Source organism: Ascaphus truei, chromosome 3, assembly GCF_040206685.1.
Source record: "Ascaphus truei isolate aAscTru1 chromosome 3, aAscTru1.hap1, whole genome shotgun sequence".
Classification (NCBI taxonomy): domain Eukaryota; kingdom Metazoa; phylum Chordata; class Amphibia; order Anura; family Ascaphidae; genus Ascaphus; species Ascaphus truei.
In genome coordinates, this window is record NC_134485.1 from 144444816 (window position 1) to 144466654 (window position 21839).

The 21839-nt window shown below is 39.4% G+C and overlaps 1 protein-coding gene across 10 annotated transcripts in view; it reads right to left on the reverse strand.

The window, feature by feature from the left end:
- Positions 1-21839, reverse strand: part of USP32 (ubiquitin specific peptidase 32) — a 331878-nt gene that overhangs the window by 86890 nt on the left and 223149 nt on the right. For 9 of the 10 annotated variants that reach the window (XM_075589607.1, XM_075589613.1, XM_075589615.1 and 6 more), the window contains 6 exons: positions 14172-14355; positions 13335-13510; positions 12588-12728; positions 11338-11497; positions 6847-7001; positions 515-596 (listed from right to left, as the gene is read on the reverse strand). In XM_075589607.1, the coding sequence (XP_075445722.1) occupies positions 515-596; positions 6847-7001; positions 11338-11497; positions 12588-12728; positions 13335-13510; positions 14172-14355 (898 nt within the window). The remainder of the gene's footprint in view (positions 1-514; positions 597-6846; positions 7002-11337; positions 11498-12587; positions 12729-13334; positions 13511-14171; positions 14356-21839) is intronic. The other variant, XM_075589608.1, reaches the window with a different exon arrangement.

The window sequence follows — 21839 nt, forward strand, 5'->3', positions numbered from 1 at the left end:
TACCAATTAAGATGTGTCATCAATTTCCCACAATACCCTTTAAGGTATCAGCCAACACACATCAGTTTGCCCTCATGAGAATCTGAGAGGCACATTCTGTGAGAGAGTCTGAGGCTGCCCAGACATTTTCATTGGTAGGACAGCAGGAAAGTAGCAAGTCAGCTTAGATTGCAAGCAAACCTAATGGGCCTGCCATTGATCGGTGGTAGATTGCCATTTGCGCTCGCTGCTATTAATGTTTTAGATGTTTGGTACTATAACTGCCAGGACAGAGACCTACATCATAAACAGTAGTCCAAATTAATAAAAAGATTTAAATGAAAACACTTACATTAAAAATATATACAAATGAATAAAATAGTTTTTTACACTACTGATATATATGGAAAAAAGGTTAATTATATTGTGATACACCAATACAAAATAAAACCACTTTTGTGACGTACTTTAATACCGTATATGACTTTAAAATTATAATTTTCATGAATAATGTATAATAGGTCATATACAATACCTTCTATTACTAAGTGCTGCTCATCCTGTATTTTAAGATATTCTAACTTATGATCTTCATCATCAAGAAGAGTGAGATAGTTCTGTTAGAAAAAAAAAAAGAATTAGGATTGCCTTCTCTTTCTGGACAGTTTCCTCAGATATTTTTTTCTAAAATACACTGCATAATATTGTTTTTAAACAATATTGTTGAGTATTTCAGAATACAGTTATTTAAGATGAACAGGCAATCATATTCAGGGTCTCACCCTAACTAATTTGAACTATATTAATAGGCAACACAGCCCAAGACAAAAATGTATATGTTTTTTTCATAATGTTTCCCACCCTTAGTTAAGTAACACCTGTCACAAATTGTGTCAGGGAGATACATCCCAAAATTAGTTTTTGGTATGTTTTTAATAGTGGTAAAACTATTTGGCTTTAATGTGCTGACAAAGTGTCAGAGAGGTACAGTGGAAAAGTTACTGTTCTTGAAGAAAATGTGATTTTAAATTAATACAAGATAAAAAGATTGGTAAAAACTTTTTTACTGGATTGTTGGCAACTCTAATAAACACAGTGATTACCTAGGGGAGTATTTATCCTACAGGCATGTTGGCAAAGGTAGTTGGCAGAGACAGCGTAATCAAATACAGTGTCTAGCTAATTAACAACTATTTTAAAATGTTGTAATCTTTACAATTACACAATACTTTATTTTGTTTACAGTGAGAATAGCAGGCAAAGAAAAAGGTTAAGGGCACTCATAGCGGCGTCTCTTTATGTTGCTGTTTACATAAAATAATAGACCAGTTAAAATGCAATATTTTATTTCTAAAGTACAGAAAATTCATAACTAGATTCATCAAGTCATCTGTTTTATTTATTTATAAAAATGTTATCCCAGGAAGTAATAGAGAGTTACCTCTCGTTTTCAGTATGTCATGGGACCTACTTGTGACCTGTAGCTGGTCTCCTTCAGATACCAGTATACCCAGCCTAAAAAAAAAACCCTTTACGTCATCAGGTGCACGAAAGTAAGAAAGAAAAAAAAATGAATAATATTTTCATGAAATAAGATAGGTGTTTCCATTGAATGGAATTATTCTTTCCAACTTTGCCATGGTCATTTAGCAAGATACACCTACAAATTAAACTGTATCTTGAAAAATATTCAAATGAAGTTAAAATAAAGTGTTTAGACACAGGACACATGTAGGACATTAAAACAAATTGTAATTAAGACATGGCTGACAAATTTGTTCATTGTGACCAACATATATGGACTACTTATAAAAACAAAGGTAAAAAATTCAATGTAACAGGCAAAGAAAAAGGTCAATTTAACTTCAACATTTCCTTTTCTTAAAGTCCATTCATGCAGCATCTGTCCTTTGTGGAATGCTCATCCCACTATGCTGAGAATAGGCCTGAGAATAACTGACAAATGCACAATAGGGGGGTGTTCTCCTTCTGTCAGCATTCGAATAAAGCTGAAATGCAAAATAAAACCATTCTATGGTGGAAAAGTTATGCTGCCATGAAGTGACTTGAAGAAAAGGAAATATGGCGGGTAAATATGATTTATTCTTCTACGTACCCCATTGTAGCGTCTAACCTGTGGGTAAGTAGCCTAAAAGTACAAATAAACAGTATGGGTGGGAAAAAACTCTTAAGACCAATCTGCCTTGACCACTGCTTGAAGCACTTGTCTCCTGAAACTTACTTCAGCTGAATGGAAGACATTCAGTTTATATTAGAGAAAGAAAGCAGCTCTACATATTTCCTCGGCAGATGCCCAAGCTTTTTCTGCCGAGGTAGTGGCCATAGCCATGAATGTGTGTTAAGTCGAAAAGGGACTTTAAGACCCCTTCAATCACAAAGTCAGTGGATCCGTAACCTATCTGGGTATGGAAGAAACTAATGCCGCTGTTATGCTTTGCTGTCCAATGGAGGATAAACGGATACTCAGATTTCCTAAAAGAACTGTGCATCTAATGTTTTATGGCCCTGTCCAGCTTGTTCAAGTTTTTTTTCCAATACATTGGAAGGGTTTGGGCAGAAAGGTAGAATATGTTATTGAATTAAACAAAATTACAAGACTACCTTTTGTTCGGAATTGTATAACGTTCCTAAGAATGAATAATCTTATCTTGATTAATGTCCATGTATGTAAAGTCAGTTTGCATTATGAAGCCTTTATCTCTCCGAGTTGCCATGCCGATGTAATCGCCACCAAGAAGACCATCTTAAAAGGTTAAAAGATCCAACGAAAAATCGGAAATTGGCGCAAAGGAACTCTGTCAAAGCTTCCAGTACAAATGACAGATCCTACATTGGTGCGAGCTGCCTAATTCTTGGTTTTATCATAGTGATGGCCTTAACAATATGAGACTTGAGTTGATACTTCACCAGATTCAGCTGCAATAACGAACCTTATAATGTAATCTGAACATTCAAGGGCAGTGGACTGAGCACTTTCTGGAAGCCATCTTGCAGAAAATGCAATACGTGGCATGGAGGAGATTACTCTGATGGCACCAGCACTAGTATGTCTCCCACACTAGAAGTAAATGGAAAAAATAGACACTTTCTGGCTGCATCATGGTATTGGTGGTGTAAAGATGGTCAGCGCAAACCTCGTGGACCTCAGGATATTTGATGGAACCGGATGCAATTGAATAAAAGAGGAATAAAAGAGGAATAAAAACACAATATTAGTGCATCATATCCACATGTGTGGGGGATGTGGGGAAGGGGTGGGGGGGAGGGGGGGATGGGTGTGAAAGGAGGATACGCTGGAAGGGTTAATGATGTTTTTCCACTATCTAATCAAAGAATACATAAATATATGGATTCAGTGACTCACACGGGCTTGTGTGGTGATTCTCCCTCAACGCAGACTGAAGTGGGTTAATGCAGACTCATATGCTGGAGTCTTAATACACATAAAACTCACACGGCCTAATGTGAGTTCTTGCCCTCAGAGGGTGGTGTCCTGTATGGATGGTGTCTGGTCGTCTCAGCCAAATGTCCCCCAATGGGTGTGGTGTGCGAGTGTCTCCTCTCCCCGTTTCCCAGAAGACCAAAAAGAATGTGTGCAAACCCGGGTTAACAATTACACAGGTCTTTATTAGGTAAACAGTTAAGACGTGAGCATAAACCATGCATACATGTTGTGGAACATAAACATAAAAGATATAAAACAGTATATGACACAATGAACTAACAAATTGGAATAAACAAAACAAAAAGTACACTCACACTCTAATGAAACTTCTGATGCCCAGCATCAGCCGCTTGGTACAATCCTACACGGTCTCCTCCTCCGTTGTTGTTCACACTGGCGCGTCCGGCAGTGGAACCGGAAGAGGGGATCTGCACCGGATGTCCTGCGGTCGGCTGGGTCCCTCTCTCAATGAGCTCCGGCAGGGAACAACGCGTTTCGCAATAAGCTTCGTCAGGTTTCTCAGGAACGCGTTGTTCCCTGCCGGAGCTCATTGAGAGAGGGACCCAGCCGACCGCAGGACATCCGGTGCAGATCCCCTCTTCCGGTTCCACTGCCGGACGCGCCAGTGTGAACAACAACGGAGGAGGAGACCGTGTAGGATTGTACCAAGCGGCTGATGCTGGGCATCAGAAGTTTCATTAGAGTGTGAGTGTACTTTTTGTTTTGTTTATTCCAATTTGTTAGTTCATTGTGTCATATACTGTTTTATATCTTTTATGTTTATGTTCCACAACATGTATGCATGGTTTATGCTCATGTCTTAACTGTTTACCTAATAAAGACCTGTTTAATTGTTAACCCTGGTTTGCACACATTCTTTTTGGTCTTCTGGGAAACGGGGAGAGGAGACACTCACACACCACACCCATTGGGGGACATTTGGCTGAGACGACCAGACACCATCCATACAGGACACCACCCTCTGAGGGCAAGAACTCACATTAGGCCGTGTGAGTTTTATGTGTATTAAGACTCCAGCATATGAGTCTGCATTAACCCACTTCAGTCTGCGTTGAGGGAGAATCACCACACAAGTCCGTGTGAGTCACTGAATCCATATATTTATGTATTCTTTGATTAGATAGTGGAAAAACATCATTAACCCTTCCAGCGTATCCTCCTTTCACACCCATCCTCCCCTCCCCCCCACCCCTTCCCCACATCCCCCACACATGTGGATATGATGCACTAATATTGTGTTTTTATTCCGCTTTTATTCCTCTTTTATTCAATTGCATCCGGTTCCATCAAATATCCTGAGGTCCACGAGGTTTGCGCTGACCATCTTTACACCACCACTGCCACGTTAAGAAGGATACGGGGTTCCCTTCTTCAAGGTCAAGCGGCAATCACAAACCCAACAAAAGGGCCAGTATATATTTCATATACTCTTTTACACCACGAACACAACTTCACATTCATATATTTTTATTATTTTTAATATAGTTAAGGCGTTGTAATATTTTTAAAGCCAGACTATTTAGGGAGCGCGCCCCAGTTCAAACATCGTCTATGCATCATGGTATTGACAACCTTCTCTAAGATTCTTAAGTGAATCGGCACTTGCCGCTTAAACTCCAAGCTGTTAAATTTAGAAGTTCCACATCAAAATGAAATAATGGATGAAGATCTTTCAGAAGATGAAAAGGAGGTTCCTATGCAAGGATCAACGGGAGGGAAACAATGCCTCTGTGGTCAAGACAGTGCCATTCCCTCCCCATATATTCACACACAGTGTCCAGAAATTCAGAGATACGACATGGACAAAAGGCAATAAGCAGCATCTGTCACCATCTTAAATGCCTAACTTACAACAAAACCTCTACAAAGTGACTGCCCTTGACGAGGTTACGTTATTCTGACGTGAAAACATAATTTAGTTGTTGCTCCTGTGACGCTTGACACCTTTCTTGCCCGGAGCAGCACGCGACCACAAGACACCAACAATTGTTGGCTGCCTATAACCAGTAGGCCCAGAACTAAACAGGTCCCTTCTAGAAAGCAGTTATAGTTTTCTGAAATTGTTGGGATTTCTCAGGAATCGTAAGATTCCATAGTTGTTGGGGAAAGACAACCCTGCAGATTGGAATTGTTACTTTAATTGGTATATTGAGCCATTACAGTGCTACTGGATTTTTTGTTTAAATGTTGCCATTTTGTCAAGTTATTGTAAATATTTAGTTACCCCACAGATTGTAGACTCCATGATTATCAGTAGAATAAATATTTAATATGCAAATAAATATACTAGAAAGACAATATTTGTTTATGGCTTTTCAAAGATATATTTCAAAGTCTACAAAAAAAACAAACAAAAAAACTTATCAACAAAAAAAGAGATAGCAACAAAGGGGATATTCATTTAGGTGCGAGTTTGCCGATCATACTCTACCATATGGAAACTCTTTTAAATCAAATATACAAAACAAATAGGACCTCAGATCATACTGCAAGTACATATTTTTACAGCTGGGCTCTCCAGTTCAGTCCTCAAGATTAACAAACAGGCTAGGTTTTCAGGAAAACACACAGCCAATCGAGTTGTCCAAGTGATAATCACATTAGGATAATTGGTTAATTAACTGTTAGGCATTAGACATAGTGCAAGTGACGGCACGCGCTCCATGAACAAATGCATGTAAGTGCACCAGTCCTGCCATACTGCACGCTATGCGACGCGCGCAGCAGCGCAACAGGATTTGGAGACAATATAGATTTTTTTGCGCAACGGCCGCGTCACGTGGGCGGTTTAAGCAATGAGGGCGAACCAGCCTGATGTTATGGCCACGCCTCCATATCGCGTGCTTTATCAAAGTCCACAAATTGCTCAGGCGACAGGCACGTGCTTTTCTCTTTGCGCTCCGTCGCGCGCGCACTATGGCCGCAGCCTTAGAGATATCTTGAAAACCTGGCCTGCTAGCTGCTCTAGATGACTAAACTTGGGGGTGGGTCACTGTTTTACAGGTTGACTAATCACTTTTGTTTATTGAAAGCTGATTAAATACACAAATGAAAAAATAAATAAAAATGAAATATAATAAAGGCAGGATCACACGGAGTGTGAAAATCCCTAATGCATTGTACTTACTGTAATTGTGTCATGCTGTACCAATATTAAAATTCTTCATGTGTTACATTTACATTTTTCAGGCCTCAAAGGTGCTTTATGCAAATAATATGTCATGAAAGTAACTTATTGCCTTGAAGGCTCATATGCATCATCATTTGTGGTCTAACAAAACAACTTTCGTATTGGTTATTCTTGGCTGAAAAAAAAAACTCTCAACAAGATGATCTTCATTCAAACATCAGCACTGATATGTATTGGAAATAATTATTACCTCACTGTTATACAACCACAGTCGCATATCTTCTTCTTTTATACGAAGCCGCTGAGAAAGATACTCATGGATTTCTTTTATTGTTTGCATGCGACTGAAAGAGCCAGTATATGCCAGCACTCGTTTCAGTGGAGCATTTGGGGAGGGCACATTTCCTGTATTTGAAAGAATTTTTTTTTTTAATAAACTATTGCCAAACAATTAAAATGACATACATTCATGTATGGCTACTAAAGTTTCCATACGCATACATTACATTACATTCTGATGATAGCATAGGTGATATTTATTTTCCTGCCATTTAAACAGTGACTGTTTAGCTGTATGTAAAACCCAAAAGATAACCCTTCTATAATCTTGCTTTCAATATTTCAATATTTTTCAGCAGTAGATAGAACACCGCTGATTTTTAATATTGGTGGAGTTTTTGAAGATAAAAGTTGACTTACGGCAAAAACTTTAACCCATATCATCACCCATTAAAGTGAACAAGCAACAAGGTGCGCTAAAGATTACCACTGTTTAGGAAATATTGGTAAATTGTGTCTGAATGCAAAGTAACTGCAGATTGTGAAGTCCAGGTACTCCATGAATATCAATATAATGAATTTGTAACTTGTATAAATGTAGTAGAAAGTCAATGTTTGGTTATGGCTTTTTAATATAAATAAATAAATTAATTAATTAAAAAAAAACCTCTGTTACTGATCAACAAAAATAAAGTGTAGCTCTCACCATAAATCATGTAATACAAGATGCAAGCTTGACTAGCTTATTAAAAAATAAACATTCCTTTATTACATTTTAAAATATCAGCATATACAGATGCATTTTGTGAAAAAGGGACCAGGAGATGGACAATGTCATACAGTTATTTTTGGTGATAACATTTACTTGGAGGAAGATGCACAGGAAGTAAAACTTTAGCTTTCATTTGGCGTTATTCACCTCTAAAAAAAATTACTATAGCTATATTTGTGACATGCTTGAACTCATCAATATAGTTATTTGTAAATATCCTTTCAGACTTTCCTTGGCAGTAAACTATCCACCAGCAGTGAAATTGTTTAATAGTTATGTAGCCATGCCTGGTTTGCCTACTAATCTACCCTCCCTAACAAGCCCTGGTAACAGTGCAGGCAGTGTCAGGACCAATCCAGGGTTTCCCCCACCAGCAGCAGCTCCCTTGAGTGACAGGGGAGGAGGTGGGCTAAATTTAGTGAGTGTGTGTCTCCCCTTTGAAAGAGACTGGTATCACACAGAGGTGTACAGGGCTCTGGGCACCTACTGTTCCCTCCTCTTGGGGGGTGTGGGTGATTACCATACCTCTGGCTCTATTAGGGAGTCAGGGAAGAGTTCGGACTGCCCTTGGTGCCCTAGGCCAGGGGTGTATGTACAGTGACCATCCAGAGGCTGGAGGCTGATTTGAACTGTGAATGCAGATGCTTTAGTATGCTGTTTATGAAGAGGAAGAATAAAGACCCCTTCTTGTTAAAATATACTCCTGCCTGGTGTGCAAACAATCCGGGGGAGTAGTTTAAGTTCTCTTGCAGGGATTGCCTTCAGATCCCTGGAGCCTACAAGAGATGGAGGCGCTGACACCAGAGTAAGAATGAACCAGCTAATACCCCAGAAGCCTGTCCTGATGCACCACGACCACCGGCGGACACCTCAGTATCCTGTAAGCTAGCAGGTACCAGCACTACACACCTGGTAAGCAGGGCAAATCTCCCAGAGGGTGGGGGGAAACACCGCTACAGTTACCATGTGCACAACATAGCATAGCAACTTGCAGCTAATAAACAGACCATCAGGAAATGGTACTAAAACATTTAGTTTTATTTCCAAGATAAAATGCTTTTTTTATTTACAGGTTACTTCCATTATGGCTAGGTGGGCCCAGGAAGCTTTGCCTTACAGTATTTTCTGGGCCCTGTATGTACGAGAAGGAGTTAAGGATTTCACAGGCTTTGGGACCTAAAGCTAAGCTGATTAATGACTGGCAACATATTTTCTCTGCTGACAGCAGCTGTCTCCTCTTAATGACAAAAAAAAGTTAATTAAGGACAAACACAACTACTAAAATGAAAAGGAAGAAACACTTAGCTCTAAAAATGACTGCCCATATGGTTTATACATGCCTAAAATGTAAAATTAGTTGCGGTGTTAACGGAGGTGTGATAAATGCAGATTTAAAGGTCTATTTAATATTAATACATTTGCTAAATAAGCAAGAACGTTTTGCAGATCAAAATGCCTTTCGTTTTAACTCCGAACTTACCACAGCTCTTAAATTACCAATTGTAAACAACACTTGTTTTAAGAAAGAAAGAGGAAGAAGGGAGGAAAGAAAGACAGACATGGTTTTGGAAAAAACACTGGCTTCCAAAGCAATCTACAAATATTTAGCACTACTCTGTAGAATTTATCTTGTATTGTAATGTGTTAATCTTAATGAGTTCCAGTACCTTCACAAAATGGTAAAAGTCTAGGACAAGAAAAACAACAAAACTATTACTTTTAAAACTAAATGCGGCCTGAATTCATGGCCAATGTATACTGTACTGTATATAATCAGAAAATAGGAGAAGACTATGGGGAACAAAATGGTACTCTTTAAAAACAAAAATCGTAAAGGCAGAAAAAATATAGTTGGATAGGAAAAGTAAAAAATAATATTAATGAAAACCCATACAAAGCACTGAAACAAAAGTATATTTAAAAATTGAAGTGAGTGAGAGTGGTTGGCAGAAGTTGGCAATTTATCTGCAAAGAACACGTTAAGTGTTGTTGCCACAAATATTATGGTTCATTTTTTTTGCTGGCAAACATGATCAACATTAACAGGAAAGATGTGTTCTGTGGTCAAACCCTAATTCTATCACACTTCTTTAAACACATTTGGATGGCTGTGCCACGATATAGATCAAAACCAGTTCCTTATATTCAGCAAATAAACATTTGTATGTCTTCAAACATTTATAGTATATATACGGTAATACAAAATTTCTCAAAGACTAATTCTGATATAACTTGAACTAACTTAGCTATGTATCGATAAATTATCACCTATCCGATAAACCTCAATTCATTCCCATCTGTTCATATACATCCATCTATTTCTCGATCTGCACTCTCTTTCTAAACACAGATATGTTATCAAATTTAAGTGGGACAAGACATGGAAATGATTTTCTAAGATTTTTTTTTTTTTTTACAGCGACAAATTTTTTCCAGATTTGCACGACATCCATCCATCCACCTCTCCCTCTCCCTCTCCCAACTCAATGATAATTTCATGCACCTGATAATACACAAAACATACAACTCTCCTAGTAGCAAAGCAACAATGTTACCTTAATTGCATCACACATTGTACCACAATATCCCTTAAAAAGAAAAAGCAAATTTTCAGCAATTACAGATAAAAGGATTAGTTGTAAGATTACAGCAAGAAAGCATATTTCAAAATCCAACAAAAAAACAAGATTATTAATTGATTGAACATTAATTAGTGCACAGCAAAAACCCCACAAACTTTAAAATTCAAATCACATTCCACGTATCAAAAGAGCATTTTTTTTTAATATCAAATTATTTGCCAGAATTAAGTCGAGGCTGGAAGGCATATAACCAAAATTTTGCTTTGTTATGAATATACCTTACTTTTAGCAGCCAGAGAATTGCAAAGTAATTTTTTTTTCTTTAGAAAAGACAATTTAAAGGGTTTTGAAGCAGCAAAGACCTATGGTCTGCACAAGAATTATATGTAAAATATATTATTCAGGGTGTGCTCTTTCTTCATCTAATGACATCTGCAATAAAATCATCACTGGCTAAATAATGTCAACTCTAAAAAGAAAGCAACTTGGCCCACATTTCTAAGCCGTTTTCTACCATAAAACACCTTGTGGCTTTGGAAGACTGCTTTCAGCTCACTGATTTGAACGAACTAAATAAAGGGTGTCTTCAAGCTCCGGAAGTTGCCTTATGGAAGAAGACTGGATAGTAATAATGGCTTTTTATACCTCGTATTTCATTTTAATAATATACCATTCAATTTTTAACCAAGTCATTTTGATCAGTGACCTGAGCAGAAATTACTTGGAGATAATAGAACACTTAAGGAATAGTAATAACCAGTGTGATTAGGTCATGTTAACTTTTGTCATTCATCTACTGCAGAAAGAACACATTATATACTTTAGAATCCATTTTCACCTACAGAATTATAATGCTTTAGCCTGTAACAATGTAGAAATGTGTTGGCATTCTTGAAATATTTGTATAAATGCAGCTTTTAATTTCCAAATTCATTTATCAATCTAACACCCATTTAAATAAAGCACCTTATTATTCCAATTTTCCTGAGTTTCTTGTGCATGACCTTAGATTAAAGCCCCATTGGTTGAAAGTGCAATTGCAGAGCCGGCGAGTTGTCCATCGGCATGAAAAGTGTGCTGTCTCATTCTTGCTGCATTCTTACGTTACCTCTGGGTAAATGCTGAGGAAACATTCTGAGGCTCATCATACCCATATTCACCCAGATGTTAGACTGCTGTTGGCGTGTCACAGGCTGCTGTCTCAAGAAGAGTAAGTAGCGTGGGAATAGCTCCAGCTCCGGAAGCTCCGTTTTGCTATTTTTGATTACCTAATAAATTATAATAATTATTTTTAAATTATTACTCATGTAAAAAAACAAAAACGTCCACATTGTTTTTCAAATACACAGAAGAATACAGTATATAGATTAAACTCTCTAATAATTTTTTGTTCCTGTAAATTGGTATGCAATCTCTCTATTCTTGTGATGAATGAGAAAATACCACCATCTCTGGGATACAATGAATTAGATGAAACATTTTCTTTTTGTTACAATGAATGTAGTGATGCTCACTTCTATGAGATAATTGATAAACTTAACAACTCAAACATAACTGAGAAAACACCAAGCCAAATTTCTTACAGATTAAATGGTAACCTCTTGTTGAAGATGGCACAGAAGGACAACGTTGCTTGCAGATCCAGACAGGGCGACCTTAAACAAACGTCCATACCAGCCTATAGTCATTCCATGGACCAGGACAGTTTTGAACACAGTAGGTACTGTATCTCACTTGCCCAGAATATTAAAGATATGGAGATATGGGGCAACTTGGGAATATAGTATGTATTAAGTTGAAAAGTAACATAACTTTTCCAACTTATTTATTGTCACCTTTATGACTGAAAGCCTAACTGCAAAAAATAATAATAAATATTATGATCTAGAATAAATAGTACTTTTATTGGCTAGTGATAAGTAACAGAGGGAAGACTACATTCAAGATTGAGGGTTTTCAGTTATTGGGACAGAAAATTAATCATTTTAAGAAACTCACATTTTCCAAAAAAAATATATATCAGGTTGAAAAGGTGAAAGTAAAGGAAATGTGTATATTTCTTGGGGGTTTGGGAGGAACTGCTACAGTAAGTGGGACTACATTTTTGAGAGTATCCTATAACCCTAGAGCAACTCATCAGTACTAAAACTGCAAAACAAAGTTGCCCATAAACAAACTTTGCATTAACCTACAGATCTGTAAATAATTTTAAAGGATCTGAAGACAACAATGTATTTTAGTAATTGAGCTAATTTTTTCAAACTTATTCAGAGCTGAGGATTAAACATTGAATGCAACAAGATACTTATTAACCAATGTTCCCATGTACCCTGTATCTGTACATATCTAGCTACTTACTGGCCGAGGTAAGGACAGATTTGCCCCATACCAGTGATAAAGGGCTCTCCATACTGGCTCTGGTACTATTTCATAATCTTTCCCACGGAGCAGAGATGGACTCTGTTTTAAGCGCCCCCCTTCAAGTGTTAAGGTGGGTACCTAAAATACAATACATAAATACATGCCAATTATAATCAGATAACAAAGTGGGTCAGAGATATGTTAAGCAGAAACAAGCAAAGTTGAAATTTATACAGTAATTATAAAATGTCAACAAATTACCTACCGTATACATAATAAACCAGTTCTGTATGTTACTTCTAGATCAAGAACACTTATTGAGCCAAATATATGGCCTCCTTAGAGGGAAAACAGAGAAAAGCAGAGGCACTGGAGCTCATACTGATTAACATCACAGTACATTTTAAAGTAATTATATTTCTTTTCTGTTTCATCACAGTTGTGATATGATTCAGTGGTTGATGATAACATCTTGGGTTTACCAAATTGCATGATTCATTAAAATTTGAATAGAGCGACTCATATTGTAGTCGGATTCTATATCCATGCACTGGTCTAATGGGCCTCAATACAAACACGTTCTTCTCTACTGAAGCTGGTTGTAGGAGCACTTTGATGTTAAGAGTGTTCCCCATTCTCTGCACTATTAAATACAAAGTATTCATGTAATATACATCTCTGTAAACCAATTGTACCGCGCTGCAGAATACGTTGGTGTTTTACAAATAAACGATAATAATTTACCTTTACTATTTCTTGTGTTACTAGAGGTTGGTTGTCAATAGCTCCTGGTTTCTGTGGATTAAGCTGCAATAACACACTCCCATTGGCACTAAGCATACACTGGTTATTATTATCTGAAGTGTTATGTTGACGAGCAAAGCACATGTCTGCACCTGGAGTGTTAGAATAAAGGAAACCTGGAAAAGATATGAAAGACTGACGTGTGAGGTTTTTGCAGGCAAAAAAAATAAGATTCTTCAATAAATATAAAAGATGACTTTGGTGGCAAACAATATAATATGTTACATTTATAGCAATTAAGCAGACAAAGAGCTCAGGATATGACCCATAATATTTAATGTTTTTGGTTATAACCCAGAACCTGTCTTTCTGCTGGGAGATCCATGTACAATTTTGTTTGGTCATATTCTTATTTATTGGATTAATATATTGTATTTTTTTATTCATGAATTTTAAAGATACTCAAAAGTTCATCAAATGTGGATGCATATCTGATCAATTTCATTTTATGCAGCAGAATATGCATCCTTTTTAAATGAATATATTACAGGACATACAGTGATACCTGCATTGCAGGTCACTGAAGTTTTAATCTAGTCCCTGCCAGAGGGGAAATTACTATGTAATTCATTGCATGTCCCTCTGTGAGTAAATGGATTAAAACTTCAATGATCTAACTTTGTACCCGTACAACAAAAATCTATAGCTATCGTATTTGATTTTCTGCAGTCTTTTCTACCTTGTTCTGTAATGGAAAATATATTCATTTCCCTATGGGCTTCACCTCAAATGAAACTAGACTTAAAAGCTCTGCTTGGAAGCAGACTTTATTCTTACTGCTGTTATTTGACTCTGAGGCTTCCGATGCAGTAGATATGTTATCTGATGATTTTTCTTCTGTAGTGCTATGTGCGTTAGTTCCTGTCCTGTCATCTTCCCTTTGATCCAACGAAGGAGCTCCCAGGGAGTTTTTTCCACCACTTAATAAAGGGGATGGTTCAATAACAACGGGTTTAGATTCCTACAGAATTAAATAGTAAAAAAGACAGACATTACAGGCATAGTTCACAAAATTCCAGTGTTTCCATTATTAAAACAATTGTTTAAAGTTGCAGCCCTGTTACCTAATCCAACTATAAAAATCATTACATCATACCTTTCCCCTAGCATGCATACAATACTGTGAAATCCTCGAATAATCTTCTACTATGACCAAGTACTAATATTTAGTTCGCATTTTCACTGACGCTTTAAAATAAATGGCACTAATTAATTAGTGCTTTCAAATTCACTTGCAGGATCTTTTTTCTAGATAGCAATGAGCAGAAGACTATCCAGAATATAATCCAGCAGTTCTCAAACTGTGATCCGAAAGACACATGCAATGGTCCCTGCCACCTTTCAAAATTTACTTCTTGGCAGCCTTCTCCTGAATGTTCGATTTCTAATAAGAGACAATTATTATTTACCCAGTATTTTTATATATTTTGCACGTATCCATAAACGTATTGATGAGCAGAGTCAAGTGTAATTATGATTCCCATGTCACAGACCATTTCAGTGATAAAGTTTGAGAAGTGCTCAAAATGTTATTCTTTTAAAATTACATTTAAAAAGTAAATAGAACTCAAATACTGAAACAAACATTAAATATTGTAGAGAAGTTGTGACATAAATAATTTTGATAACACAAGGGGTGAAGTCCTTCCTAAGACCAAAGTGAACTAATGACAGTGGCATGTTTAATTGGTTAAATGTACATGATTGACATGTACAGTATACATGCGTATTAAATATATATTTTTCAAGCTTCAGTGTAAGACTAGAGAGGAATTACATATAATCCAGTGAACAAATAAATACCTATTTACATGCATGCGAACTTCCAAAGCTCTCTGTGGAAGAATTGGAACAACTCTATGCTAAAGTTAGTTTTTACAGAATTAAAAGAGGTTATTAAAGGTCTGAAACCTTCAAAAGCCCAAGGCCCGGACGACTTCTCAAATCTTTACTATAAAAAATATTGGGGAATACTAGCTCCATATCTTTTAGATATGTTTATTAGTTTTCTAGCGGGCTCCCAGATTCCTTCGCAAATGTCAAAAGCAAATTTAGTAGTAATACCCAAGGAAGGAAAAGATCCAATGAGTTGCGCAAGTTACAGACCAATCTCGCTACTTAATACAGATTTAAAGATATATAGTAACATTCTAGCGCAGATTGAACCCAATTTTGCCCCGACTAATCCATAATGATCAAGTAGGTTTTATAAGCAATCGTCAGGCCTCAGATAATGCACTTAAGATTATCAATATAATTGATTATGTTCAGTCTTTTAAACCCAAGGTGATGTTGAGTTTAGACTCTGAAAAAGCGTTTGACAGAATTAATTGGGATTTTCTAGATAGAACTATGCTGGGGTTTGGCTTTTCCGGTCCTTTTTTTTTTTTTTTTTTTTTTTTTTTTTTTTTTTAAAGGGGTCCAAGCCCTCTATGATGCCCCTACAGCTTCTCTAAAAATGCCAGGTGATGGAACTAAACTAAATCAAGATTAGCAACGGTACCAGGCAGGGTTGTCCATTATCCCCCCTGCTCTTTTTAACAATTGAGCCAATTAAAATTAGGAAACAAAACAATATTCAGGGTATTAAGATCGTCCAGGAAAATTTTAAACTCTCTCTCTTTGCCGATGATATTATCCTGATAATTTCCAACTTCTGACTTCTCTCCCCAATTTACAAGATGAGCTCTCTAAGGTTCTGTTTGTTCTCAGGTTATAAAATTAATTCGGTTAAATCAGATGCTCTAAATTTAACCTTACCAGACTCAAAGGTTAAAATAATCAAATTAAATTTCAATTACCACTGGAAAAAGGTGAGCTTTAAATATCTGGGGATTTTACTCACAAAATACTATCAATCTCTATATAAAAATAAAAAAAGCTGTGTGTGCTGTGCACGCGCATAGTAAGTGAAACTTCTTTGACTTTTGTCACAGAAATTGTGTTTGTGATGTTTTAATTAAAAATCAAAATACAATTTCTTTGACAAAACGCAAATAAATTTGGACTTAGAATGTGCGTGCTCGGCACACATCCCCTGTATTAGCTATTTGCACTAAGCGTGAATTCCTCGTGCGTGTGACTGTGTGTGCGTGTGACTCTATGTGTGTGCGTGTGACTGTGTGTGTGTGCGTGTGACTGTGTGTGTGTGTGCGTGTGACTGTGTGTGTGTGCGTGTGACTGTGTGTGCGTGTGACTGTGTAGTGTGCGCGTGTGCGCGTGTGACTGTGTGACTGTGTGTGTGCGTGTGTGATGTATGCGCACCCATCCTGCACCTTGCATATGCCCCTGCACCTCGCATATGCCCCTGCACCTCGCATCACCCCCCTGCACCTCGCATCACCCCCCCTGCACCTCGCATCACCCCCCCTGCACCTCGCATCACCCCCCCTGCACCTCGCATCACCCCCCCTGCACCTCGCATCACCCCCCTGCACCTCGCATCACCCCCCTGCACCTCGCATCACCCCCCTGCACCTCGCATCACCCCCCTGCACCTCGCATCACCCCCCTGCACCTCGCATCACCCCCCTGCACCTCGCATCAAACCCCTGCACCTCGCATCAAACCCCTGCACCTCGCATCAAACCCCTGCACCTCGCATCAACCCCCTGCACCTCACATCATCTCCCTGCACCTCACATCACCCCCCTGCACCTTACATCATCTCCCTGCACCTCACATCACCCCCCTGCACCTCACATCACCTACCTGCACCTCACATCACCCCCCCTGCACCTCACATCACCCCCCTGCACCTCACATCACCCCCCTGCACCTCACATCACCCCCCTGCACCTCACATCACCCCCCCTGCACCTCACATCACCCCCCCCTGCATCTCACATAACCCCCTTCACCTCCTCACATCACCCTCCTTCACCTCCTCACATCACCCCCTTTCACCTCCTCACATCACACCCCTTCACCTCCTCACCTGCACCTCCCCTCACCCCCTGCACCTCCGATGACCCCCTGCACCTGCGAGCACGGCGGCAGAGCAGTGTGGTAGGAGGAGGGATGGGCACAGGTTGTGTTGCCCCGCAGTGCCGGGGATCAGGGCAGGGAGGACGGCACATACGGCGAGGAGGCCCATGTGAGTGTGACGGCCCCCCCCCCCCGGGGAAGAACACCATGATGCCGGTGGGGGGGTGTAGGGGGAGGAATAGAGGGGGTAATTGGGGGGAGAGGGGTGGGGGAAGGTTGAGACGCGGCCGCACCGGGCCCGCCGTATGCGTGGGAAGCGGCGCGCTCAAACCCCCCCGCTTCCCACTTTACCCGAGCAGGAGCCAGGAGTCACTGGCGCCATTGCTCATGCGTGGCACGGCAGTAGGCAGCGGGCGGGGAACGGCGGCCGTTATGAGTGGCGCCGGCGGCTATCGCCGCCGCATGTCAGCAGCTGTGTGGGGGGTGCGGTGGCCATTAGGAGCGGCGCCGGCGTCGCGCATCTGATTTGTGGAGCGGGTGTGATGTCAGTGTTGGGGTCGGGCTGAGCCAGAACACAGCCCGGCCTCAACTGCCAGCACTGACGTCACATCCGTTTCATTTCTGTCTCCACAATCCATTTTTGCCCCATCACGAATGAGGTGCCACTAAGGAAGTTTCACTTCAATTACCCAGAGCTTTACAATAAATTAAAACGGGATCTCCTACTCTGGAACAGCCACCAAATCTCCTGGATAGGTTGTATTATATCAGATAAGATGAATATTCACCCGAAACTGCTTTATTGTTTCCAGACACTCCAGGTCTCTATTCCGATAAAATATTTAAGGGATTTACAGAACAAAATTATGCAATTTATTTGGGGTACCAAAAGACCAAGAGTGCAGAGATCAGTTATGCTTGCACCCAGAGAGAGAAGGGGTCTGGCGGTTCCTGACATCAGGAAATATTATTTAGCCGCCCATTTGAAACAGGTGGTTTTCTGGCATTCCCAGGAGGGTCAATACTGATGGGTAGATATAGAAAAGAGATTTATTACTTCCGGGGCACACCCGGCTCTTTTATGGAATAACAAGCCGACAAAGGGTCTTAAACCAGACCTTTTTGACTCGGCAGTAATAACATTTTCTATTAAGATTTGGTAGAAGGCCAAAACCAATTATCAATTAGCCTCAGCTCGTTTGAGATGTACCCCTATTTTTGACAACCCGGACTTTGGTCCGGGTTGGTCCACAGGTATTTTTGATTTATGGAAGGGTGGTTGGTGTAGATAGAGCACAGCTGCAGACGCCCTGCAATGTGAGGCAGGGAAAACAAAACCAGGCCACTCCGCAGTAGTATCAAAAAAGTGTATTAAGCCAGCAAACACATACAGGGAACAAAAATAGAACAGATAGAACGCACCTACGCGTTTCGTACGCGTTTGATAAAGTACTATTGTACGAAACGCGTAGGTGCGTTCTATCTGTTCTATTTTTGTTCCCTGTATGTGTTTGCTGGCTTAATACACTTTTTTGATACTACTGCGGAGTGGCCTGGTTTTGTTTTCCCTGCCTCACATTGCAGGGCGTCTGCAGCTGTGCTCTATCTACACCAACCACCCTTCTGGACTTCTCATCTGATGGATTGCACGCTACTGATCTTGAGAGTGCCCCCAGGATGAGCAGGTAAAGTGCCAATGTGCCTTATCTAAACCCTGCTATTCAATGGACATAGTTCCTTCCTTTATACACTGTTAGGGTGATTATTGTGTACATCACAGTGGCTGTCCCAACTGACTCCACTTGTCACTTCCCCTACAGTCATTACGCATTATTGCTTTATTGAGGGGCACTCCGTCGTCGCCAGACCACCAAGCTTATGGTCTCAATTACAAATATGTTACATGAAGTTACCGGTCTGATTCTGAGCACCACATTTACCACATCTTCCTGAATTTTTGATTTATGGAAAGTTAATATTAGAGATGTGGGAGATATGCTTCAGAGAGGTAAATCATAAAATGTTAGTGATTCTTGTCAGAGATACTCTTTCACGGGAGCTGTGATGTTCAGATTTTTACAAGTTTCTAACTATCTTAGGCAGCTGCCCCCAGGTGGGTCTTTACCAGAGTGTACTGTATTCGAAGAACTATGCATAAATAGAAATTATCAGTTGGGAGTTATCTCAATTATTTACCAATTTCATACCTCTCGTGAACTTAAAGCTCCCTGTACACACCGGTATATGGATCAATGGGCTCAGGATTTTCAGGTAAAGATTTCTTGGGGAGGACTGGCAAACTATCTGGATTAATGCATTATGCACAATATCCAAAGCAAATATTTAAAAAGTTATTTTCAGGTAGTATTTGACGCCCCAGAGTTTGAGGTAGATTTACCCAGAGACCACGGACCTCTGTTGGAGGGGTTGTGGTGGTGTTGGAGATATGGCCCAAATCTGGTGGTTCTGTCCCAAAATACAAAGGTTCTGGGGAGTAGTGCATAATTTAGTGCGAGAGACTTGTGATAAGGATCCCCCTAGACCTGATTATAATGGTTCATGGGTAAACCGCTATGCACCTCTTGATGAAGCCAGATGCCGTACTGAAGGTGCTTCTAATGTTGAACCGGTTATCGTCAGTCTTTTGGTCTTTGGGTGTCAGCAACCTACTCCTGTCCACACTTTTGGCCTGCTCCAAGGCAAGAGAGACATCATTATATGCATATCCCCGCATCAGGAACTTTTCTTTCATCTCTATTAGCGCCTCGTCCAGCTGTGATTGGTCACTTGTAATCCGTATTGCACGCAGAAATTGCGAATATGGCAAGCCTCTCTTCAATGCGCCTGGATGATGGCTGGTTGCTGATAAGAGGGTATTTTTATCTGTTGGTTTTTTATAAAGTTTAGTGGCTAGTGATCCATTGGATTTATAGACAATTGTGTCGAGGAAAGACACCTCTTCTTTGCTGAAATTAACAGTGAAGCGGATGGTAGAGGGTATTGTGTTAAGTTGGTCTACAAACAATAACAGATCTCTTTCTGTGCCATCCCAGATAAAGAACAGGTTATCTGTATAACGCAAATATTTGGTAATGTTATTTTTGAATGTGTTATTATTCATGATATGCTTCTGCTCATATGTATCCATGAATAAATTAGCATACGATGGGGCCATGTTGGACCCCATCCCAGTGCCCATCAACTGTAAGTAGAAACTTATTTACTTGAATATGGTGTGCCGGCTGTGCATTGGATTCTACATTTCTATGGTATGAGCATAGGCACCCAGCAACACTATTGAACTCCTGTCTCAGCTGACACACTGAGCAGAAGAATTGACTGACTTTAATTTTGATTTGTGGCTTTTATCAAAGGTGCGAATGGATCAATTTGATGACGTGGCTGGAATTTTTTCTAATCTATCAGAGACAGTAAGTTACAGTGACGCTGAAATTACCCAAATCAGATACACTGAGGATATTGATGCGTTTTTTGGACCTGATAAAGCGGTAGATATATATAATGATACCATTAAATTAAAGAAAAAAGAGGTAGATGCTTATCTACACGGTGTGACCTTATCATATTACCATAGAGAAAAATTACTACCAAGAGGTTTCCGCATAAAAAATCAACCCACAATACGTAGAGGGGATCCTGAGTTTCTTAAAAAATGGATAGGCATATTGAACAAATGCTCCTTTGATTTAATGATTTTGGTAATAGAGCAATCCAGTAAGGAACTTATTAAAATAAGAACAGAAATAGACACAATTTCAGATACATCCACAGATTGGGTTGATAAGATTCAGGTAAACATAGACGCAAATCGTGAGAACATTATTAAATATAAAAAATAAAAATTAAAGGTTGTCAAGGCAGATTACAAGGAAAGACGTGTTTATAGATGGTTACTGGGGATCAGTGAAAATACGCAGATTACACAACACAATAGATGCCTTTTCAACAAATCTAAGAAAGCAGGCGCAACTGACAGCACCTATAACACAAGTGATACTGATTACTCTGATAACCCTGATAACACACTAGCTGAACCTTTTTTAGGGCAGGGCAAGCCTCCCCATCCCAAACGTTTACCCAACGCAGAGGGAAGACAAGAAGAGGGGGGCGGAAGCGGCAGATATCAACTGCGACAGACAAAAACAAGAGGAGGGAACAAGGGCAACCAGCAGAAAACATAATATTTAACATGTCTAATTATACCCTCAACCCCGCTGAAATAAGTCTTTTGAATAAAGGTCTATCATTTGTTCCTACCCATAGACAGGACCCTTTCCAATGGGAGGTTGACCTATATAAACTAAACCGTCAACTTAAGCTCAGAGACTATTTCAGCAGGATACCAGGGACAGACGATAGCTCAATGGCCAACACTGACATATCTAGCTCTTTCAGACCACAGAGTACATTTGACCCCCAAACGTATAACTACAATATCCTCACCTTTATGAGTCTTGTGGAAAATGAGACCAGGCCAAAAATAAAGAACTACCCCAC